General features: G+C 40.7%; 1 protein-coding gene and 2 long non-coding RNA genes across 5 annotated transcripts; 2 read left to right on the top strand and 1 right to left on the bottom strand.

Moving 5' to 3' along the window:
- Positions 1 to 2,407: 2,407 nt before the first annotated feature.
- LOC124382097 lies at positions 2,408 to 5,439 on the top strand. Of its 2 annotated transcripts, none has more exons than XR_006924979.1 (5): positions 2,408 to 2,518; positions 3,313 to 3,410; positions 3,561 to 3,734; positions 4,513 to 4,646; positions 5,242 to 5,439. It is a non-coding gene; the product is annotated as an uncharacterized LOC124382097 (long non-coding RNA). The 2 variants fall into 2 exon arrangements; XR_006924978.1 differs by having other exon boundaries at positions 4,911 to 5,439.
- A 2,440-nt stretch (positions 5,440 to 7,879) lies between these two features.
- Positions 7,880 to 8,174, bottom strand: LOC124382098. The gene is made up of 2 exons (XR_006924980.1): positions 8,068 to 8,174; positions 7,880 to 7,946 (listed from the first exon to the last, which is right to left on the bottom strand). It is a non-coding gene; the product is annotated as an uncharacterized LOC124382098 (long non-coding RNA).
- Positions 8,175 to 14,347: 6,173 nt separating this feature from the next.
- LOC124382096 lies at positions 14,348 to 23,398 on the top strand. 2 transcript variants are annotated; one of them, XM_046844206.1, is made up of 2 exons: positions 14,348 to 14,553; positions 22,081 to 23,398. In XM_046844206.1, exons 1-2 carry the CDS (start codon positions 14,497 to 14,499, stop codon positions 22,642 to 22,644), a joined length of 621 nt encoding a protein of 206 aa, XP_046700162.1. In that variant the 5' UTR covers positions 14,348 to 14,496; the 3' UTR covers positions 22,645 to 23,398. The 2 variants fall into 2 exon arrangements, with proteins under 2 accessions (XP_046700162.1, XP_046700163.1); XM_046844207.1 differs by lacking the exon at positions 14,348 to 14,553 and adding an exon at positions 18,506 to 18,732.
- The last annotated feature ends 1,908 nt before the right edge of the window (positions 23,399 to 25,306 follow it).

Genomic DNA, 25,306 nt, shown 5'->3' with positions numbered 1-25,306 from the left:
AACAGAACCATCAAGGAACGTATTACTAAAGCCTGCATTGAAACAGGCCGAAATTGGACTGTTGTTCTCCCGGCAGTGCTCACAGAAATGAGAATGACCCCATCTTCAACTACCAAACTGTCACCTTTTGAAATTCTAATGGGCCGGCCTTTCCCGACCCCATGGGTCAGGGGATGCACTGGCATTTCTTCCTTAGGTAACCTGGAAGTGATGGTGGATGACTACGTTTCTGCCCTGGTTGAGAAATTAAATTCTATCAGTGCTGATGTCTCACTAACTCTTCCTCTGCCCACAGATAAGCCAACACACCCTTTTGTGCCTAATCAGCAGGTCCTGATACGAAGTCTGAAGCCTACCAAGGTCGGTGAGCAAGTATCTGGGTCCAGCGAATGTTCTAGCTGTAACCAGAACTGGAGTTCTGACTGATCATCAGCCACAGTGGATACATGCAAGCAGGATCAAAACAGCACCCACTTAATCTGTGCACTAATTGGTCTGTTGGCCTAAGAAGCCTGCCTAAGTGAGTATTCAGGGCTGAAACAGTTGAGAGCCCACGGAAAGATCCTTTCTTTATAGTAGAAAGGGGGCCACCTCCGGGGTGAAGATCTGACTCACTTAACTGTTTTGTTTAGCTTACCCTGATACCTGCTCTAGGTCTAAATTCTAAACAATATGTGCATAGTTGTAACTAGACTCCGAAATTTTCCTTATTCTCTTTGAACACATTATTCAGAGAAGAGATTGTACCTGTATACCTTATAATACTGCTAATAGACATACTGAGCAAGCACTGAGAAATAAATGTCTCATGATGTCTTGGAGAACGTGAAACATCTGCTGAACAAAGTTTTTTTGAGAAGATTAAGAGTATGTTTGTCTTTGTCTTTTCATTTGCAGTTTGTGTCACCGATTCTGTTCCAAGGATGAACATCCTATGTTTAGGTGTGTGATGCTAAATCATAAATGATTTAAAGTGGCCATTGTTAGTGTTAAGATGGTTTTTACATGTTTCACACACATTCCTTTGTCTGCTCAGTGTCTATAGAATATTTACGATGTTAGTCTGTAAGGTAAACAGGGAGTCCTTATCTGGACTCACACATCGCCAGCTAGTATATCCTCTTGTCTAAACAGGAAACAACTAGGTCAGGTTTCTTTTCTTTGTATGTGTATATAAACGTTCTGCCGCCTGCAATAAACTGAAGAGGAAGCATTTGCTGTGTGCGGTGTGATTCTTCCCTGATCAGAAAGGCCTACGGGTATCGCAGATCGTATGGAAAACCTCTCCACGAATTAAGTTTCGTTTGGGCATGATAAAAATCTAACAGTTATATTACTTGAATAATAATTGTTTCATTATATTACTATTATTTGTTTAATTGTTTAGTTATATTACTTGAGTATTATTAAAATTTATATTAAGTTTGTAATCTTGCGTACCAGTGTAGATTTATTCATTACTAGAGATTTAAAGCACTTTTGTACGTCGCTCTGGATAAGGGCGTCTGCTAAATGCCGCAAATGTAAATGTAAATGTAAATATTAAATATGAAGTGTCCTAATTTGCACATGACTGTATATTGCAGTATGTGTATTATTTTATATAACTATTAAATATTAACATAATAAAAATGTGCTTCGGCCTGCTTTACATGATCTTGAAAAACAAACTGTATTACAAAGTGTATTAATTTACTCACACATAAATACATTATATATATAAAATATACAAATACCAACTTTTAATATTAAATATATTAAGCAATCTACTTCTAATAAGTACCTAACTTCTAATCTTAATAATATAACATTAATGAGTCAATTTGCCAAAAATACACTTGAATTGTCTAAGAAAGAAAGAAATTGGCAAACATATTTCACATTCTTTGTATAGCAGTGCATTACATTATGTACTATACACAGTCAGGAAGTAATGATATAAAGAATTTACTGCAGATTCACAGGTGGCTACAGTCTTCAAACACTGTGGAAAATAACATTTTGCTTAATTTTTCCTTTAAAAAAAGTAAAAGAAAAGTTAGTGTTACACAATTATTTTTGTTCAGCTTCTTCAAGCGTCAAAAAGATCAAATTCAAGATATAATTTGTATTTCTTCATTTTGTTACTTTAGTGCCCAATTGCAATCATGACATAATCATACTTCTTTTGTAGTTTAAACTAAATGTTGCGGTTCATTCAATTTCACCAATCAGAGACAAGCTTTTCAAATCGACAGGTAATTGTCCAATCGCATGCTGGCATATAAAGTATATGAAATAAAGTACAGTACCTCTCATAGTCTCTTTTAGTGCCGACGGCATGATGACGTCACGGCGCCAGCAGGAGGCGGCCAATACAAGCCAGCACAGGGAAAAAAATTCAAACCAGCACAAAGTCGATTCACAAGGAACATCATCTTGTGATGGAGTACAGGATCTCATTTTAAATGTTATCTCATACCTATTGCCACTGCCAGAAGAACAAAAACCATGACACAAAGAGCACAATTCATATCAGGTAAGAGTAAAGAAACTATTGTCTTTTGTTTATATGGTTTGCTTAACTGTCTAAAAATGTTAATGCATGCGTACCTACACAGAAATTGGACAACAACTGAATTGCTATATTATGTAATGCTAATGTTTTAGCGTGTAATTTAGCTAACTGCTAGCTAACGACCAGACACTAAACATAAAGAAAACTGTTTGTGTCGTCTTCTTTTCTGCAGCTGTCATAAGTGCAATTGTACAAACAGAAAGGTAGCAGTGAACAGAGCCATGTTTTGTGTCAGTTATGTGTACAAGTATGTGCATGTGCTAACGTTTGCCATGTTAGTAGGCAACCTGAAGAGCAGCTCGTAATGTATTGTAATTAGGTACTTTTCTCCTGCACCTTAGCCCCGCCCACAAAACCACCACAAGGTTTAATAACTGAAAAAGGCAATATTGAGCAAACATCGCATTCAGATTTATTATTTTTATTTGAAATTGTAAATGAAGTTGTATTAAGTTCTCTATTTCCACAACAATTTGGATGCCTCCCTTTCCATGTCAAGTCATTATGTAACCTCTTAGCTTCCATTAAATATCATTTCCATTGTTTGGACATAAAAAAAACGTTTTTTCTAGATATAATGTTTGTGTTCATAAGAACAAATAAATGCATACATGTTGAATTGGCATGAGGGCAAATAAAGGATGGCAGTTCTTATTTTTTGGGTGGAATATACTTTTAATTGGTGTTTATGTTCATTCAGCTCAGTCTGACAACTATAATGCCTTTCTTTGATTGATATATATTTATAATTTCAGATGTGTACAAAGACTTAATTGTAAAAATGGGATGCTTTCAAGAGAGGAGAAGACATCTGGCAGACCAGTATACAGCAAGGAAAAATCCTATTGAGGCTGTAAATGTTTACGATTATCTTTCATTCATGATTGTTGTACTGTACTGTACTGTAACAGCAATATTTTGTTTGCTTTTTTCCCTCCTTCCTATTTGACTTACATGGGGTGGGATAAAATGTTAATTTTGTAAATGCACATGTTGTTTTTAGGTCACAAGGTCCAGCTAAAGTTGCAATGGGAGAACCAACTTAAAAGAGATCTCCAGAAGTTGCACAGAAGGAAAAAACTTCTGTTCCCTCCACTCCATTGTCTGATGAATTGGATGATACTGAAATTGACTTGTTTCAGAACAGAGACAAATCAGAATATCAAGGAACAGAGCAGTAAGCAATATTTTAATTTTATATCAAATAATGAAAGGTGAAAGGTATATTTCTCTCTGGTTTATTTCTTGTTAAAAAGGCAAGTTAACTTTAGATTATTCCACCTCTATTTTAGATATTTAAAAATCTGACCTAATAGAGCAATGTTAGCTGTCAATTTGTCTAAGAAGATTTCTTAAGCAGCATAATGATCTATTCCAGGTGTCTAATTTCAGATTTTTTTATTCAGACTGGAAACACATGTTTAAAGTGGTCATATGATGCTATTTTCAAGGATCATTATTATGTGTATTAGGTGTGTGTATATATATATATATGCCTTAATGTTCAAAAATCTTTATTTTACACATACTGCTCATTATTGTAGCTCTTTATGATCTGTGTTTCTCAAACACATTGATTTCTACAAAGCCCCTCTTTCCAAAAAGTGCAGTGTGCTCTGATTGTCTAGTGATCCAGTGGGTTGGGATTTGTCCGAAAACAAAATTGCATCATATGACCTCTTTAAATTCAGGCATGTGCTTGTCACCCTGATATTTGCTGTTTGCATATCATGTTTTGATAGACATCTGGTTTTCCTATGTTTTTGCAAAAGAGGTAAATATTATAATTTTAGCATGACCCATAGAGTCGAAGTAGACAGTTTAATTAGAAATACCATATTTTTAAATAAATCAAATTACTCGATGAATCGTTCGACTTCCTGTAAATACTTTCCAGATGCACTGTAATTTTGTAATTAACCGTATTCTAACCTTTTATTCAATGTAACACACAGGCTGTGCTGGATAGTGACGGGGAACAAGAAGATAAAGATGGAAGAACAGAATTTTGAGAACAGCCTGCTGCAGGGAACATCTTCCCAGAAAACTCATGTAGTGCTTGATGATGATGTTGTCAAAGCTTTGAAAGGTAAGTTGACAAGAATTAAAATTGTAAACATGAAACATATATATTTAATATTTCAAGCCATTGGTCAACCCATAGTGTTATTTCTTTGTTAGTTTTTTTGTGTTACAAAATTATTCTCTTATTTTGATTACAAAATTTTTCTGCCACTCATTCTAGCTTTTGTATTGTTAATCCAACCTGTGAGTTATGTTTAATTGTAAGTAATGTTTTAAATTAAATTGCTGTTGTTCATTAGTTAAAGCATAGGTTTTCCTTTTTATTTAGATTGTGCACTTGCCTATGCTTACATGGAGTAAGTCATTGGTCACTGTAAGCATTCCTTCCAAATGTAATTTTGACTTTCGTGATGGGAGACAAAAATATTTAACTGAAGCTGATATGAGGCCTCACGTAAATGCACAGAGAAACTGGTAACCTAAAATGTCAATTTAACAAATAATTATGTTAATAACTAAAGGTCAGCCAACAGTGAATTTTTATGGATACCGATCGCTAGGTTGGATCATACTTCCTGATAGATTAGAACAGTGGTAACAGTATAACAGTGGTAAACTTTGCTTTTGTATTTGAAACGTTTCTTTTTATCTTTTCACAGACACTGTAATAAAATAATTTCCAAGTACCACACTGTCTGAGGTGCGAGCCCTCATTCACAGAAAATGTAACAATGAGGCCTGTTCAAAGAAAAGTGGCCCTGCACCGGGAGGATATGGTTGATTTATGTTTGATTTAAATAGTGTCCGTTCTACCACTGTTTTTTTTTTTGTTATTTGCTTGTTTTTTGAAAATGCACTTTGCTTCTGCACTTAGTTTTTTAGTACAAATTTTTAATGTTTTTTGTACTAAAGGTGTTTATTGCACTGTTTATTTTATACAATAAAAATATATTAATATAATTCTGAATGATTTATCAAATCTGTTCTGCTAATACAATCCTAGTTATGATGTAAATATTAGGGATGAGCGAGTACAGCTGTATCTGTATCTGTTAACCATATGAATTATCTGTACTCTGAGTGGGTTGGGCCTAACCCGGAAGTAGGCGGGGTTTGTCTTGAAATGGGCAGGGCTTTAACCTGTATGTTATTTTAAGCATGCAATTGATATGGGTTGATCAGAAATTGTTATATTTATTGCTGATTAGAAAAATATTTACAGGACAGCATCAGGATTGAGCTTCAGATCAATGGTTTTGATCACGAGAGTGTGTGTTTGTAGCTTAATTAATTTTTAAAACACTAGCTTACTAACTTTATTATTATTATTTTTTTTTTTATGAAATACAGCAAAAACGTGTCAGACACTCAGTGTCTGGTTACTGGTTAGAGACAGCTGAAGGTTTAAAAAAGAAAAAAAAATCTCCGACAGGCAGAGACGCAATGCGAGTCGCATTCCACCAAGCAAGCACCACGTCTGAACGAACCCACGTTTACCAGAACTCTACTGGTTAGTAAGTACGTATTATTAAAGTTACAACCCGAAGTAAAAAGCTGAAGAAACCCTAAACGTTAACGGAAAAGACCCGCAAACCCGAGTGACTGAGGGAGAGACAGAGAGCTGTTGTTTGTGTGACTGTGAGTGAGCAGAGCGTGACACAGCTACACAGTACATCTGTATGTGTGTAGGGGAGGGGCGCTGTGACTAGCCTATCACAGAACGCTGACACAATCAGCTACCCAATGATGATTTTCATTCAATCCGAGCACAGATATTGACTCATATTACTCGTATAATACTCGTATCCGGCTAATCTCTAGTAAATATACTGGGAACACATTAATTTGAAGCTTAAAATATATTTCAACTGTACTTCAAGTATAGAATTAAAGTATATTATAATTTAAAGAAGTACACTTAAATTACACTAAATATACATAAAGTTGTTCTATTTTGACACAACTAAGTATATTAAATTATATTGCAATTACCTTTACATTTATCTTAATCATAGCTTAATTATTATTTAATATACTTAAAGTTGTTCCAAAATCACACATTTAATATGCACTTAGTATAGTATAATAAAAATATAATAAGTGCATCCAAAAAATTACAACTTAAGTATATTTCTTTTTCACCTGGGTAGGTAGGGCATTTCAGCTAAGAGGTCAAAGCTGTTTTGAGACAATGTCTGTTGTGAAAAGTGCTATAGAAATAAACTTGACTTGACTTGACCCTCTGCCAGATCCGCCAGTGAGTGCCACGACAGAGCCATGAGGGAGAGTGGCCTCTTCAAAGAGCACTCTCCTCTCCCAAGCAAGTTACACACAAGATTTCCATATATATGAATATATATATACAGTTGAACCCAGATATTTACATACACTACAGAAAAAAAACACAATCAATAAATATTAAAAATTTTTTGCATTTGTTAAATGTCAGAATTGAACGAGGGAGAATTTTGCATTTTTCTGGTGCACTTTACGAAATAGATGGCATCATGAGAAAAGAAAATTATGTGGATATATTAAAGCAACATCTGAAGACATCAGCCAGGAAGTTAAAGCTTGGGCACAAATGGGTCTTCCAAATGGACAATGACCCCAAGCATACCTCCAAATTAGTTACAAAATGGTTTAAGGACAACAAAGTCAAGGTATTGGAGTGGCCATCACAAAGCCCTGATCTCAATCCCATAGAAAATTTGTGGGCGGCACTAAAAAGGCGAGTGCGAGCAAGAAGGCCTACAAACCTGACCCAGTTACACCAGTTCTGTCAAGAGGAGTGGGACAAAATTCCAGCAAACTATTGTAGAAAGCTTGTGGAAGGATACCCAAAACGTTTGGCCCAAGTGAAACAGTTTCGGGGCAATCCACCAAATACTAAGAAAGTGTATGTATACTTCTGACTTTGATGAAAGTGATAATAAAATACATAAAATTCTCCTCGCCGATTCTGACATTTAACAAATGCAAAAATTTTTTTATATTTATTGATTTAAAACAGAAAAAGTTTACTCTGATTTAATAATGTATGACGGGAAAGAAATTAAAGTTTTTGTTTTTTCTGAAGTGTATGTAAATATCTGGTTTCAACTGTGTGTATATATATATATATATATATATATATATATATATATATATATATATATATATATATATATATATATATATTATAATATATAATATATAATATATAATATATAATATATATATATATATATATATATATATATATATATATATATATATATTGTAGCATGCCCCCCAAGACAGAGATGAAACCTTTACTGATGGTTTTATGATGCTTTAATCCTTTGTTAAACCTTTTCCGTTCACCATATCACCAACGTAAGAGCTGCAATTTACATAAACACACGATTTATTAGCTAACACGGTTCAAAATCCGCTAGCTTTACATTTGTGCAAACGTACACATTAACAGACGAAATATGCATTTGTCACGCTATTGAACATACCTTTTGCCTCTTCTGAGGGGCTGCAAGCATGAATTACACATATATTATAACATCCAGTGTCGATGAACGCTATCGTTATACTAAAACTGCACTAACCCGAGCGCGCGCACCACTCGAACCTAAACACAAAGCGAAGCTTAACACCGAAGTCAAAACATTGCACTTTAGAATTTCAAAAAAAAATAAAAGACAAACACATTTCCTACAAAATATACTGATGGTTATTTACACTCCCACAAAATTATGCGTTTTGTTATATCAGTATAACCACGACGGAGAATTTTCAACAACAAATAACCATTTCTCCTAATTAGTTTATGAACATTCTAATATCAGAATTAACTTTTGCACAGGACGCTCCACAATAGAAAGCTTACTACTGCGTTGACCCTTGTTATTCAGTTTTTTATCTCCAACGGAGATTTTCACTCGTCTCACGAGTCCGTCCTTGCCTTTAACAGTCTCCAGGACTCTGGCAAGTTTCCATTCACCTCTGGGTGACACAATGTCACCTTCTGTTATATTCCTTTTTGGTAAGTGCCAGCGCTGCCTAGCAATAATGTTGTGCAAATATTCACGCCTCCACCTGCACCAAAACTGTTCAGTCAAAAACTGCACACGACGCCATCTCTTTGCTCCATAGAGGTCCTCCTTTGGAAAGGTACCAGGTGGGGGCAGAGTTGTGCTGGATTTCATGTGAAGCAGGTGGTTAGGGTAAGTGGTTCCAAGCTGTCAGGGTTGTTAAGGTTGTCTACAGTCAGCGGGCGACTGTTAACTATGGTCATAGCTTCATAAAATAAAGTCCGTAGTGAAGCATCATTTAGTCTACCACGCGCCAGTGACAGAGTAGTATTCAACACACTTCTGACAGTCCTTATCTGGCGCTCCACACTCCGCCTGCGTGACTGGAGTGGGGTGCATTCATCACAAAGTCACACTGGTTTTGAGACAGATAAGTGCTCAGTCTTTCAGTGTCCAGTTCACTTAGGGCAGCTTTAAACTCATTTTTTGCACCGACAAAGTTTGTTCCCTGGTCACATCTGATTTGGCAATTGCACCTCTGATAGCAATGAAACACCTTAGTGAATTAATGAATGTGTCAGTGGATAGGTCCTCTAATAGCTCAATGTGAATGGCTCGGGAGCAAAAGCATGTGAACAAAAGTCCATACCGTTTGTGTGTTTTTCGGCCTTCTGTAGTTACAAAAGGGCCAAAACAGTCCATACCGCAGTATGTGAATGGTGGTGAGGGCTCTAAGCGTTCTGCAGGTAAGTCGCTCATTCTCTGACCCTCCGAGCCTTGCGGAGTCTGCGGCAGATGACACACTGGCGGATAAAAGAAGCAATGGTTCTGCTCATCCCTGGGATCCAGTAGCCACTGGATCTGATTTCGTTTGTGGTGAAGCCCTTTCCTTGATGCTTTACTTTATTGTGACAGTGAGCTATTATGAGTTTGGTCACATGATGTTCCTTTGGAATCACAATGGGGTGTTTGAAAGAGTCTTTGATAGACGAAAGTCTCCCTCCGACCTTAACAAGTCCGTCCGTGTCCCTGAAAATGTCTAAGTGGAACAGATTGTTGTGATGTGGGAGCTGGTTGCCTTTGTTTATTAGTTTTATCTCCTTTCCATACGTTTGTCTTTGAACATCCTGAATGATGACACGTACTGCACTTTCTTGTTCGCTCACTGTAGCCAGCGCATCTGATTTGACTTTCTTGGTCCTTCTGATGAGACGTGCTACAGGTTTGACTGCCTTGGACCATGATGAAAACTTGGACAAACGTTCTGAAAGGCTGAATGTCTCCGTAACTTTGGTTAACATTGTTTGTATTTTTCTTACTTCAGGATCTCCAAGAGACAGTTTTAACTCTACACTTTGTGTTGCAGGCAGGTCTTTCTCCCAAAGAAAGAAGGGGCCGGTGAACCAGTTAGAAGAGAGAAGCTCAGTGACAGATTTACCCCTAGATGCCATATCGGCTGGGTTCTCTTCAGATGGCACGTAAAACCATTGCTGAGGTTGTGTCCTTTGGCGAATCATTTGGACCCTATTCGCTACAAAGGTATGAAAACTACCTTAGAATCTGTCCAGAAATACTCTTTGACTTGAGCGTAGCAGAGTTCTTCTCTCAACATGTTACTAATGGAGACTGAAACTACAGCTGCAGTTAGCTCAAGTCTAGGGATTGTAGTCAGCTTGGTGGGAGAAACACGGGCTTTGGCTATTACCAATGAACAGTGAATCCCCTCTTTACTGTTTTTGGCTCTTAAATAGGTGCATTGTCCATAACCACTCGTGCTCGCATCCGAAAAGTGGTGCAACTCTATTTCTTTAATCTCTCCAAAACTAGCAGGAAAGTAGCAGCGAGTTATGTTTACCTTGTTTAAGTTTGCGAAGTCACATTGCCAGCTCTCCCACCTTGGTCTCAGTGATTCTGGCAGGGGGTCATCCCAGTTGATACCTTGGTGACACATTTCCTGCAGGATTCTTTTTCCGTGAAGTACATATGGCGCCAGGAAGCCAAGGGGGTCATAGATGGATGCGACAGTAGATAAGATGCCTCTACGTGTTGCTGGTTGGTCCTTTAAGGTGTTGTCAAATCTGAAACAGTCCCTCTCAATGTTCCATTGGATGCCTAAGGCCCGTTCCTGTGGCATGTCTTTGAGTGTTAAGTCCTTTGTTTTTGTTTCTCCGGCACGTTCAGATGGCGGGATGCTTTGTAGCACAGCAGGGCTACTTGAGATAAATTTATGCAGACGGAGACCTCCTTGCTTGCATATTTCTGTTGCCTCTTGCGCGAGCTGTATTGCCTTTTCAACGGTGTCTGTGCTTGTGACTCCGTCGTCCACATAAAAGTCATTTTCCATGAACTCAGATCCTGCAGGGTGAGTGTGACAGTGTTCTTTAGCTAAATACCTTAGTCCGTAATTTGCACACCCTGGGGATAATGTCGCACCGAAAAGATGTACCTTCATTCTGTACACAAGTGGCTGTGTCTCTATGTTGCCGTTTTTCCACCACAGAAAACTCAGGTAATCTCTGTCGCAGGGCTGAACGTGAAACTGGTGGAACATTTTCTCTATATCGCACATTAGAGCGATAGGACGTTGTCTGAACTGAAGAAGGATGCCTGTTAGATTGTTAATCAGATCTGGCCCTTGGAGAAGATGATCGTTTAGACTTGTACCATTGTGTTTGGCCGAACAATCGAACACAACACGTAGTTTTGTGGGTTTTTTGGGGTGGTATATCCCGTGATGGGGAATGTACCATCGTTCGCCTTGTTTTCCGTCATTGTGTACCTCTTCTACATCACCTCTCTCAATAATGTCCTTTATGTACGTTATATAGTCTCTTTTGTAATTTTCATCTTTGTTGAACTTTCGCTTTAAGTGTTCGAGTCTGATTTCAGCAAGCCTTCTGTTGTCGGGTAAATGGGGTCTTTGTCGGAATGGTAGAGGCATCTCACAGTGTCCTTGTTCATTTTTCCTTATTCCCTCCTTAAGCTTGTCCAAAAAGATGAGATCCTCTTGTGAGACCATTTTGTCACTTGCCTCTGTGTCCTTAAAATCCGACTCTAGCACACGAATCACGTCCATGGGTGTAACAGGGGGTAATTCCTTTATTGTTATCCTATGACACAAACTTGACTGAGTTTCATTGAGCGCTGGTGTGGAGCCTCCAACGATACTCCACCCAAGGTCCGTGCGGATTGCATATGGCTCCTCTCCTTCTCCCACGAGAACTTGTCTTGGAGCTAAAGTTCTGGGACAGTTAAATCCGATAAGGAGTCCAACATCACAACTCAACAAAGGAGGTATCTTATCTGCAATTTCTGTCAGATGGGGCCATTGTTTTGCCGTGTCACTAGTGGGTATGTTGTCATAGTTAACTGGAATAAAGTCTTTGGTATATGAGGGGGGTAGGTCGATGCGAATGTCTGAATCATAACCTCTCACACACATTCCAGAGACTCTGTGACTCTTGACAGTAGAATGAACACCTAGCATGGTAGTTAGCTTTAACTTTACAGGGTGAGTTTCTGCTCGTAGCTGTTTGCTTAATTCTTCACAGACAAATGTGCTGTCACTCTGTGTGTCTAATAGTGCGTAAACTAATAGCTCTTCAGACGGGCTCTGCACTGTAGACACCCATACAGGAACAATCATGGAAGTGCTACTAGATTGACCCACCTTAGTAACATTGAGAGCTGTCGCGGTTTCATTTGGAGTGTTTGGAGCTGTGTTTTCAGAGCTTTGAGACCTTACATATGACTTGTGATTGTCATTGTGCAGACAAGTGGGATGCCTTCCTTTGCAAATGTCACAAATGTGGCGATAGCGACAATCTTTGGCGTTATGGCCGACCTTTAAGCATCCATAGCACAGTTTATTGTCCTTAACATATGTGCGCTTCTCTTCTAATGGCCGTTCTGAAAAGTTAGGGCACTTTGATAACTGGTGGTTTTCATCTTTGCAAAACATGCACTGTACCTTTAATTTTGTGTTGCTAGTCCTTGCTTTGTTGTTTTGTACCGTGGCTTGCGTTGTGAAGACTTGTGTGGATCTGTGTGATTTAAAGTCCTTTGTGTTCCTTTTCTCATAAGATAAGCTGCATGAGTGAAGCGCATGAGAGGAAGTGACCGGGTTGCATGCGATCTCCGCTTCGACTGCCACAAAATGTGCAAAGTCCTGGAAAGAGGGAAAATCCTTTCCTTCCATAAGTGTAACTGTCACCCGTCGATTCCAACGGGCTGCCAGCCAGTCAGGAACTTTCTGCAGCAATTTTTGATTTTCCTCGCAGTCACTAAGTATCTCTAGGCCTTTTACGTGTGGTGTGGCTTGGAGACATGCATTTAGAAAGTCAGAAAATGCCCTTAATCCTTCTGCGTCTGTCGAGAAAAATATTTTAATCAACCATATCAAGCGTGTGTTATAATCAAACTAATATTATCAAACTAAATTAACCTAATTAACTTAATAAAGCAATATAGAACTTATTAGATATAATAGAAGTAGTCTGACAAAACCTATTTGATCTATATGTTAATCAAACCTTTAGTTACATCAAGTATTAATAATAATAATAGGGTATTTACATGTGTGAGTAGGATAGAATCTGACTGAATGTTATGAGTGTATAGAATAGGCAAAGAAGGACAGGAAACAAACTTGAGGGAGATTAAGCATCTTTATTGAAATAGCAAGGCGTACAGGCTTCAGCAGCTGCAGGAGACATGTAGGAGTAGCTAGGCCCAAGGCCGGGTGAAGACACAGAAGCATGGGCAGGAGACATGAAAGAGCGGCTTGGCCCGAAGCCAGGTGAAGGCACAGGAGCACGGTGACTTGGCAAAGCAACAGGCCAGTGTGAAGGATAGGGAGAAAACTGTGGTGTAGTGTCAGGGAAGTAGGAGCATCCGTGACGGCTGTTGAGCTCAGGAGAAGTCTGTGTGCTCTTGTCACGCGTAGAAGTGCTCTGCACAATGCGAGGAGGCAGGAAGGCATCCTCAGGGACACTTGGGCTGGAAAGATGTTCAAGAAAATGAGTAAGCTCAGCGGCAAGTAAGGAGAGCTGAAACTGGCGAAATTGTCGGCGAAGAATGCCCAACTGAGTCGTTCTGGGAGGCAAACGTGGTGGAGCTGAGCAAAAGAGACCAACAGAGATAAGATATTAGACAGGGTCAAATCACGGTGACGACGGGCATAAGCAAAAGATAACACTCATGCAAGAAAAAAGATTCTACACACAGTGTAACATTCAGTTCAGAATGCACAATTAAAATATAACCTAGGCGCATACAACTATTAATTAAAAGTATTATAATCAAGCACAGTATACAAACAATGCTATAACTCAATTAAATGAAAGTAGAATAGCAAAACAGCATTATAAAAGAATAAAGCATAACACTTACCCATTGCAAATGCAGGAGGACAAAATAGGCCGCAAAAGGTTGTTCACACTTGAGAGACTGAAGAACGTATGGTTGAATCCAGAGAGAAATAAGGGCTTTATACTCACTCATATTTTTTATGTATAAAATTATGGGCCGAATATAAGGGAAATTGGAAAAACAGGAACTCCAAATATGGTGTTATTTGGAAGAATGAACACCAAGGCCAAAGATAAGGGAATTGACAAGGATAGGCAAGATCCGAGACATAAGGGACTTGGCAGAAGAAGGCAGACATAAGGGAATTGACAAGGATAGGCAAAGGGGACAAGGAACGGCAAGAAGGCAGACATAAGGGAATTTCTCAAGGCCAAAGAATTTGAAAAATAGAAAAGACACGGTGGCTACAGGGTATAAATACAAGCGCGAAACGAACAGTCAGTGTACTTCCTCACTATGGCGTGCTCTATCATTTGTTGATGTGCTGTTCATTTTGATGTGAAGTACCCACCTTCTACTGAGCTCTTTGGAACGTGCATGGAAATAAAGAAGTTTTGCTTTTACTCATCCAGGACTGAGGATCCTTCATTGGCGGTTTGTGTCTATTATATTTGTGTTTTTTCTAGAATTGGCTGGGCATTATTGGGAATCCTCTGAGCAAAGAAATCCACCCTCGATGTGTCGCCTCAGAGACGGGCTCTGAGTTCCGACATATTTATTGGCGCCCAACGTGGGGCCCTGAAGGTCAGCACAAAGGTCGAAAACCTGAACAGGGGACCGAGCATCCTGTGGGCTACAGCCGCTGGAAACAAAAATTCAGAGAAAAAAGGTAAGCAGACACCTGTTATACTCAAAGTCTGTGATTAGTAACTGTATGCCTATGAGGTTGTCGGCCCGGGAGGGTATAGACTGCTGGCCTAGGGCCAAAGAACTATCGGGTGGAAAATTAGTGTTGGATGAGTATAAGCAAAAGTAAAGACATAAGTTGTGAGGTGGAGAGTCACTGCGTATAGAGACGCAGGGTGGGACCCACGTGAATAAAGTTGTGAGGTGGAGAGTCACTGCGTATAGAGACGCAGGGTGGGACCCACGTGAAACTACGGCTAATTGTTTGTACCTTAGTCTGTCGGACTTTCCATATGGTCTAATTAGGTTGCAGACTAAGCAGACCGAAATCGTGTAAACCCAAAAGTGAAGTCTTGGTGATTCGGGTGCAAGTCCCGATGTGAGAAGACAACACTTCTCATATGGTCTAAAAACAGGAAAGATACCATAGGTCTTTACTAGGGGATCCAGATTCGTAACCTGGGGTGGAAAGGGTACATTTGAAAGGTCGTGAGTTGTCAGTATAAGAGTAAAGGGCTCGGAGAGTCACCGTTACGAGTACGGGGTGGGACCCGAGGATATTGAGATTATTGAGATGAAGTGATGGCCATGTGTACATGTACGGTAAAAAGAGAAACGTTGTAACTGCAGTTGTGTAAGTGTTGTTGTCATATTGTTTATGAGAAGCGTGTTTTTGTAAAAAAACGGATTTATAGTGGTGTTTCTATGTATGTTAATGTTTTGTCTGTGAATTTATATGTATGCCTGTGTTTGTATTGTTGCTTGCTGTTTGCTTACGCTGCTTGGGATGATGCTGAGTTTGTGAGTATACTCATATTATTTGCATATCTGTACTATTGATAAAATAGCATGGTATATACGCGCACACATTAGAAGCACAGGAGAGCTGCGCGTGGACGAGGACGGAGCAGAAAGGAGGGCGCGGGCACGCGCGTATAGACACGGAGCGCACGAAGGGGGGTGCGCATGCGCATAGGCGCACGGAGTATAGCACACACACATAGTGTTCGCTCGCTGACACACACACACATACATGCATACACTCGGACATACACAGTGCGAATAAACGAATAAATCAAATAGAGAAAATATAGCAAGATAAATGTATGGATTTGATAGACATAGAGATAGAGACGAACGGACTTAGAACTCATTTTGGGACGAAAGAACATATAAAGATAGAAACGGTATAGAGAGGAGGCAGACAGAGAAGTAGATACAAGACAAATTGTGGGCTATTACACGATTACATGGCATAGAGGTGTTACACCAGATATTCCCAGAGGAAAACTGGTATGAAAAATAAAAGCGTCTGGAAACCTCAACTGTTAAGCCCAGTATTGCGCACCCTAGTGAAAGCCCCTAAACCTAGTAAAGCCGTGATACACCTGTTTGATTTCATAGCAGACCCACACAACGAAGACGAGGAACCATTGATAGAATTAAATGCAGAAGTACCTGAACAATCTAATTATTGCTCAGGACTGACGGCAACTGTTGTAGTAGAACCTGAAGAGGTTTTGTGGGAAAGAGGTGTAGCCACCTCGATTCTAATCGATAAAATCAACTCGTTAAGTGGACAAAGCCGAAAGAATCCAACACAACCTTGTAAGACAGTGAGACGGATAAACGTCCATCTAAAGTGGTCTGCTCAAAATAGAAACCCAGGCCACCGTAGAGAAGCACACAGAGCAAGACAAGGGTGCATCATGAGCAAGGAGGAATCCCCAATCACACCTGTAGATGTGATAATTATAAGGCATAAAGGGGCTGAAAAGGAGATCAAAAATACATGAAAAATGGAAAACCTGACAACTGGGATTTGCAATGGCCAGAAGAGGAACATTTAACAAAGAAAAGTGTGATGTAATGAAGACCAGAATAAGAAATTGGGGAGAAATAAAAAAAGAGAAGAAGGAAAAGACAAAACGGAAATTAGACATCATTGAATGGTTTGAGCATGAGGGGAGATGTTAAAAGTGCACAAAGAAAAGACAGAGAAGGAACAGGAAGTAAGGAGGAAAAGGGTCAGAAAAGGCCTCAGCCCCACCATTGGAGGAGTTTGAGGAACAGAAGAAAGCACCACCATATGCTGAAGTAAAGAAGCCAAAGGTGATTAGCTTCTACCCAGTACTAGGAAAGAGAGAGTATCACGACATACAACTAGACATAACAGGAGGACGCATTGAAGGGAGGATGGAATTACTAGCTTCAGACAACAAAATGAACAAAGGAAGAGCAAGACAAACAAACAGTGTTATTTCAGAATCTTGAAGGAGAAGAGGGAGATAATGAAGAAAGCGGCAATGAAGGGAGATATGATTATGAACATGATTATGACTTAGATATCCCACCTGAAGAATGGGAAAGAAAGCGAGAGGAACTAGAACCACCTGAGCATGACCAGAATCAAAGACATCGCCAGAAAAAGCAAAAAACAGAGGCAAGAAAGGTGTGAAAGCACCCCTAAAGTACAAGAAAGATTATGATCGCTGGACATTTGGAGTGAAAAGAAATGACGTATGGAATGCACTTGATCTGCATACCCAACTCAATCTGATCTAACCAAGGTGGAAAACCTGAAAATGGACGAAAAAGAAGGAGCTGCGGCCTTCATTCTTAAGTTACAGAAAGCATGGGCTGAAGAGATGGGGTCAGCATGGGATGAGACAACGGCTAACCTCACATTATTCAAAATAATTTTGAAGAGGCGCTTCCAAGTGAAGTACAAGAACAGCTTGAATCAGTTGTGGGACTTAATGCACTGCCCTGGGCAGCTTTCCAGGCAAATGTCACACATGCTGTGGAAATGCACAGGAAAAGAAGGAAGCAAGTAAACAAGCAGCAGAAGATTTAATAACATTGCTGCACAAAGCACAGCTCGGAGAGATAGCACGGAGCAAACAAGAAAATCAAGAGAAACGCAAAGAAGAGAAAAGTTCAGCTAAACAAGCAGCAGTCATGATGATACCAACAAATGCACAGCAGGATCCAGCTAGTCAAACCATATCAGATCAAGGAAATCAGCAACTAATGCCTGTGGGACAACCAATAATGACCTATCCAATGTATCAACAATATCCACCACAAAACAGAGGGTGGGGGCAAGGAAGAGGCAGAGGAAGAGGAGGAATGTTTCAACCAAGAAATTATCAACCACCGAGAGGAGGAAGATGCTGGAACTGTCAAGATCCCAATCACATGATGAGAAACTGCCCCTATCCAATAAGACAACAGCAAGGAAACCAGCAACAAAATCAAAGCTGGCAAGACCCCGGAAATTGGGCAGGACCATGGATGGGCCAGAATCAGCAGAATCAACAAACTCCGGGACCACCTCAAGGTAACATGTGAAGATGCCCAGAGAAGCCAGAGGGGGAGCTGGTACAGTGCCCCACCTCACTGTACCCTGCACAAGAACCAACCATAATGGTGGATGTGAATAACCAGCTCCAGACATCGTTTTGATTGACACAGGAGCAACATTTACAAGCATTGGAAAAGAAGGCTCTAAGCTCCCCCTCTCACGCAAAGCAGTAAAGACAGTAGGCTTCTCGGGTAAAACTCAAACTTTGCATTTCACAGAGCCACAAGACATAACAGTAGAAGGAATCACAATACAAGCACCATTGTTGTATTCCCCCAATACCCCAGCAAATCTATTAGGCAGAGATGTACTGTGTAAGCTAGGAGCAAAATCTTCTGTGGACCTACAGGAGTGTGGGTCGAACTTCCTGAAATCCTAGCTCAACAGTGTGTGATGGTAGAAAGAAAAATAGAACAACAAACACTGGATAAAGTCTATTGGCTGGAACTCGACGGGACATCCTCAGAAATTCACAAGCTATATGACCACTGGAAAATATGGTTTACAAACATGCGTCCAGACTGTGAAGAAACCAGAAAACCATGGCATTGCACAATAAGGTACGATGAGGGGACAAGATGAAGAATATGAGACTTTGTGGGAGAACATGTAGAAGGAACCAGTACAGTCTCAAAGCAGAGAACATGATCCTTGGTCCCCAAGGGATAGCTGCAACAGTACAACTACCAGACCACATTGCACAGTGGTATTCAGTCGAGAACTCTGTTCCACATGTCTCCCTAATGATCGGGCAAAATTTTAAATCAAAAGACTTAGGGCCAATGGTCAGAGAAGCAAGCCAGATAACTGAATGGATACCAGTGGTAGAAAATATGAGCATGACATTAGACAGGAAATATCTCAGAATAAAACTAACAGCTGAAGACAGTGTGGTAGCTCACACTATTTTGATCAACAGACAGATGCAAGTGAGAACACAAGTAGGACAGGTAGGACAATGGCAACAGAAGGAAGAACAGGCTGAACTAGAAGAAGAACAGGTACTGAAACAAATTCCGGAAAAGCTATGGACTAAACATCAGACAGATGTAGGGTTAGTTAAGTCATCAGGGTTGGAGAAAATTCAATTAAAACCCAATGTGCAGTTACCTTACCAGAAGCAATACCAATTGTCGCAACAAGCGATAGAAGGATAAGACCAACCATTGAAGGACTAGTTGAAGCAGGAGTGTTAATTCCAACAAACAGCCCTTGCAACACCCCCATTTTTCCGGTCAGAAAACCAAATTCAGACAAGTGGAGATTGGTCCATGATTTAAGACCAATAAATCGTGTGGTGGTAGCAGAAAATCCTGTAGTACCCGATCCACACACACTGTTAACAAACATCCCTGAAGGGACTAAATGTTACACGGTGATTGATTTATGCTCAGCATTTTTTAGTGTACCTCTGCATCCTGAGTCTCAGTTTCTGTTTGCATTCACATACGGGGGAAAACAATACACCTACACGCGTCTGCCACAAGGGTATTGTGAAAGTCCATCAATTTTTAACCAGGTGTTAGCACGAGATCTGGCAGATCTAGACATTCAAAGCAGTTTGCTTCAAAATGTGGATGACCTACTGATTTGTAGTCAAACTAAAGAACAGTGCATGAAGGACTCGTTAAAGGTCCTGGAAACCCTAGCTCATAATGGACACAAGGTCAGTAAGGAAAAATTGCAATTCTGCCAACAAAAGGTAGAATATTTGGGTAGAGTGCTCAAGGCACTACACGCAAAATCTCGCCTCTCATGTAGAGGCAATTCAGAAAACACCACAACCTCAAACAGTGCAACATATGTTGTCATTCCTGGGTTTAGCAGGTTTTAGCAGACCGTGGATTTGTGACTTTGCGTTGAAAGCACAACCTCTCAGAGACATGATGAAAGCAGCTGATCAGACAAAATCTAGCGCACGTGTGGTCTGGACAGAGGAAGGAAAAAAGGCTTTTGAAACAATCAAAAGTGATCTAAAATCTGCCCCAGCACTAGCTTGTCCAGACTACACAAAACCATTTCACCTCTATGTGTCAGAGAGACGAGGTTTTGCATCAGCCATTTTAGCACAACAGCAACAGAGCATGGGAAAGAAGCCAATTGCATACTATAGTACGGCTCTTGACAATGTGGAAAAAGGCATGCCACCTTGTTACAGAGGATTGGCAGCCGCAGCATTTGCCTATCGAAAAGCATCAACAATCACGATGGGTCATCCAGTGACCCTGTACACTTCTCATGCATTACATGCTCTGCTGACAAGTCAAAAGTTTGTGATCACGAATGCACGAAAGACAGGGTATGATGTCATCCTGTCTGCACCAGAACTAACAATTGAGAGGTGCCTCACAATCAATCCAGCTGATCGAGTGGTCTTATCAGATGAGGAATTCCCCATGAGTGCACTACAGAAGCAGAGAAATTTCTAAAAGCTAGAGATGACCTAGAGAACCAACCATTGCAAAATGCCCAAATTGTTTTGTCTGTGGACGGTTCTTGCTATCGTGCGAATGATGGCAATAAAGCAGGATATGCTGTGGTCATGCACAATGAGGAAGATGACTCGTTTCGAGTACTAGCTAGTGTAAGTGTACCACAACCTTGTTCTGCCCAATTGGCAGAAATAAAAGCGTTAACAGCAGCATGTAGGCTGGAAGCAGGAGGAAGGTGTACTATTTACACTGATTCAACATATGCACATGGGGTATGTTACACATTTGGACCCATCTGGGAACAAAGGGGTTTCCAGAGAGCTGATGGATCATCCATTTTACATGGTCCTGCAATTTCGGATTTGCTCAAAGCAATGATGCTTCCAAAGGCATTAGCCATTGTGAAGTGTAAAGCCCACAAATCTGATGGAGATATGGTCAGTAGAGGTAATGCGGCAGCAGATGAGGCAGCTAAAAGTGCAGCATTAGGAAAAGACTGTGTGAAAGTGATGATGGTACAGGATGAAGAACATGAGGAAGTGCGAGGGCAGGTAACAGAGGAAGATCTTGGGGAATATCAGGATGTAGCAAGTGGAGAGGAGAAAGAGATGGAAAAAACGAGGGGCAGTACAAGACCCCAACACAGGGTTATGGAGAAGTATTGATGGAGTGTGGGTAGCACCATTAGCTCTTTTACCGAAGCTCATTACTGAAGCACATGGGGTAGATCACTGTAATCTTTGGGAGACCATAGACACAATCCGAAGGAATTGGTGGTCGCCATATCTGGCCAGTATGGTGGACAAATTCCTGAGGTCCTGTGAGCTATGTGCAGCACGAAATGTCAGGAAACATTTCACAGCACCAATCAGCCACATTCCTGAACCAAGGGGACCATTTCGACATTTGATGATGGACTTTGTGGACATGGCAGATAGGAAGGAAGGGAAAATATACATCTTGGTAGTAATAGATCGTTTTAGCAGATGGGTAGAGGCAACAGCTACTGCCAAGAATGACGCAAAGACTGTAGCTAAGTTTTTGATCAGGGAAGTGATTCCAAGGTTTGGGATACCTGACAAGCTGAGCTCTGACAATGGACCACATTTTGTAAATAATGTGATCAAAGCATTTGCAGAAGCTTTGTGTATCAAGCAAAGAATGGGGTGTGTTTACCATCCACAGTCACAAGGAATGGTTGAGAGAGCAAATGGAGTGTTGAAGGAGAAAATAGCAAAAATTTGTGCTAGCACAGATCTGAATTGGGTACAGGCTCTCCCACTGGCATTGATGAAAATGCGCTCTCAAACAAATCGCAACACACACCTGACACCACATGAGTTGCTGACAGGACGACCCATGCCAGTTGCTTTTACACAAGGACCTTACACAGGCTCCTCACTTGAACAACTTGAAGCAGACATGTCTAGTTATTGCAAACATCTGACACAAATACACAGAACTTTATATTTACAGGTCCGTGAAGCCACACACGGGGCACAGGTTGATGAGCCACTACAGCAGGTGCAACCAGGTGACTACGTGTATATCAAAGTGTTCAAAAGGAAACACTGGAGTGAGCCACGCCGTGAAGGCCCATTCAAGGTGGTACTAGCAACTCCTACCGCAGTCAAGGTTGAAGGTAAGGAATACTGGTATCATCTTAACCATTGTTGCAGAGCTGCGGTGAAAGGACCAGAGTGGAGGAAATCTCAGGCTGAGTTGGCACGCTGCGCCCACTCTGACGACTCAGAAGATGACGACGACGGCGCAGGCCCAGCACAGGACAGAGGACCAGCATACAGGACACGTGCCAAAACCACACAACCACGGCCAGTTGAAGGAGAACCGAGGCCAGGTTGTTCGTATCAGGTTGATTCACGACCACCACATGACACACTAGACTCTGACAAACTAGAAGAGACTGTGCAGAGACTACTAGGCAACGAAGAAAACACTGTCACTCCACCTGAACGGTTTGACACTCTTAATCTACAAGATCTAGTAGACTTAGATATCGATCTACCTGTGGAACCATGATGAAAAATTCCCTAAAGTCCAAACGGACTCTCACAAACAGACACTGGGCAGTACTCCTTATGGCTTTAGCAGTATGGTTCATTTGCCCTTACATTTTCATTAACCGTAATTTACATCGTCCAGCAGATATATCAGTCCCTTTGTCCAACATTTCCCTAAATAACTATTCCCAACCCGCACAATGTCCACAAATAGATACAAAAGGTCTAAACCACTAGGGTCTCTAGGTCACCTTGCTAAAACTAGTCTCACTTCAGAACAGGCTGCAAAGGTTTCGGTACATATGGCCAGAAACGTACTTGCAGAACAGTTCCGGTGTGCATTGGGCGTTTTTAAATAACACCAAGGTCCTACCATCCTTTCCAGTAACTGCACAACATATGTTTATAACATATACTATATCCCTTTTTCATCCCTGCAACTCTACAGAGATAAAAAACACTCCTGAATACGAGATGAGACTTGAGGCTCGAATGACTGACACGGATAAAGAAACAGACATTATAGTGGTCACTGGAGTACCCCACAGAGTTATACCTCGCATATTAGGCACCCGCAGTTGTATTGATATTACGCTTTTATGGTATTTCGGTTTTCCCCAAGTAGGGATCCCGCATGGCACGTTTGAAAGAACCTCAGTAGAATCTCTAGCGTATGGGGATGTTTTGTATAAAATTCTAGTATATGTCCCTAACTGGCAGGAAGGGATGAACTTACCTAGAATACAATTTAGTTTCAGATACAAGAACCCCAACTATCCTCTAACCCAAAAGCCCGACCTGTTTCAGATGCGGAAAGAATCAATGTAACATCAGTAAAGCAATATGCTGAAACTACAAACATTCAGCCAAACCTTAACCTGTACAGACAATGGATGGTGGATTCGGGGCATGCAGCAGTGCCCCACTCTACGTGCATTGTATGTGACAGAAGATCTCGACGTCCACCTCGTGTTATGCCGACAGTAGGGTTAGAGGCATGTGACAAAGCACCTTATGACACCACTCATCTTTGTCCAGCTATATGTTTTTTGGGTTCAGCTGCTGTTGATTATGGTGCCAACTGGATGCGCTCACGTAGTGCTGCACACCAAACATATCCTTTTACTAATATCCTTTGTATTATGTATACAGATGTATATCTGTCTAGCCATCTATCTATCTGTGCCTGATTACTGATCTTGATACTAATAACATACCCGTGGAGGTTTACTTCTATATTTCCCACTTTCATGGCAAATGCTTTAAGTCGTTGCTTGTCCAAATTATGTTGTATGAACCATGTTGTTGTTGTGAGTTCTTCATGTTGTGTGCAGGAACATGGCCGCTGGTGAACCCAGGTGGCTACAGCCGAATCTGCGACTGTTTCCTGGTGTGTGTGCATTCGCAGAAACATGTTATGAGGGATATCGCCGCCTTGACACATTCAGGGGTCCCTGTGAGGCGTGTGCAGCCTAACCTATGACCATCAGACACATTGCTTGTGGTGCCAAGACGGTGACGACTGTCCTTTGGGTGACCGGTGCCATGATGGACCCCATGAGTGGTTCGGTTTTCCTCCACAGAGGGATGAGTTTGCTTGGGAAACAGATGAGGACCAGCGTAGACCAGTGACCGCCATTTTGCGCCATGCTAACATGTTTTCTCCGGAGGAACGTGGTTAGACTCCATTCAGAACTCTGTCTATAATCTTCCTGGTGGACTCCAGATGGTCACCCGAGTCTTCACAATACGCTGCGCAATCTCCTGGCTGAGTCATTTGGGGTTCTTTCCTTCTCAACAAGAGCCCGAAACACCCATAGTTTCCTGCTTACGACCTTCGTCATGCAACGCACTACTGTAACGTACTACACCATTACCTTAGGAGGCTATGTTCTATGGACAACGGAACCAGCAACACATCGGGATTGGCACTGTCGCCCTATCCTGATTCACAGATATCGCACATTATGCGGACTACATTGTTTAATTTCAATTTTCATTTTGTTTATGTGTCTCATATTTAACTGCATGTACACCCACGACTAAGGATGACCTTGGTGGTGATTCCACTGTCGCGCCACTGGCGGGCAGAGTGGGAATTTTCCCTGGCATGTTTGTCTACAGGGTTTTTCGCCCACTCCTAGTTCATCGATGTTGTGGTTTGGCGCACCCATTAGTGTGAGGGTGGGAGTAATGTCGATCTTATAATGTTGCATTGTCGATCTTATAATGTTGCATTGTCGATCTTAATCATTTTGCTTTTATTTCTTTTACTTTTTGTTTTTGCTTTATTATTCTTTTCAACACACGAGTGCCTGGTAAAGTGCTAGTAACCTCTTCCAGGGCTCCAACAAGACCCCTTGCGATACGCAAAGTATCTGGGTCAGAAGAAAACTACATATGCCAAAGAAGTCAAAGACTTTTACTTTGTTCTACTGCTGTATTACATGACATGTATGATTGAGAAATGGTTATAAGTGGTTATAAGCGGAATGTGAGACTATAAAGTCTCAGAGGGGGGAGTAATGTCGAGAAAATATTTTAATCAACCATATCTAGCGTGTGTTATAATCAAACTAATATTATCAAACTAAATTAACCTAATTAACTTAATAAAGCAATATAGAACTTATTAGATATAATAGAAGTAGTCTGACAAAACCTATTTGATCTATATGTTA

This window comes from Silurus meridionalis, chromosome 29 (assembly GCF_014805685.1).
Source record: "Silurus meridionalis isolate SWU-2019-XX chromosome 29, ASM1480568v1, whole genome shotgun sequence".
Lineage (NCBI taxonomy): Eukaryota > Metazoa > Chordata > Actinopteri > Siluriformes > Siluridae > Silurus > Silurus meridionalis.
Note: the sequence above shows the minus strand (reverse complement) of the source record. Positions and strands in the feature narration are given on the sequence as shown.

Coding starts and splice junctions, on each gene's coding strand:
- LOC124382096 (XM_046844206.1), top strand. CDS start 14,497: ATGGAAATAAAGAAGTTTTGCTTTTACTCATCCAGGACTGAGGATCCT. Junction 14,554..22,080: donor CTGAGGATCCTTCATTGGCG/GTTTGTGTCTAT, acceptor TTATATTTACAG/GTCCGTGAAGCCACACACGG.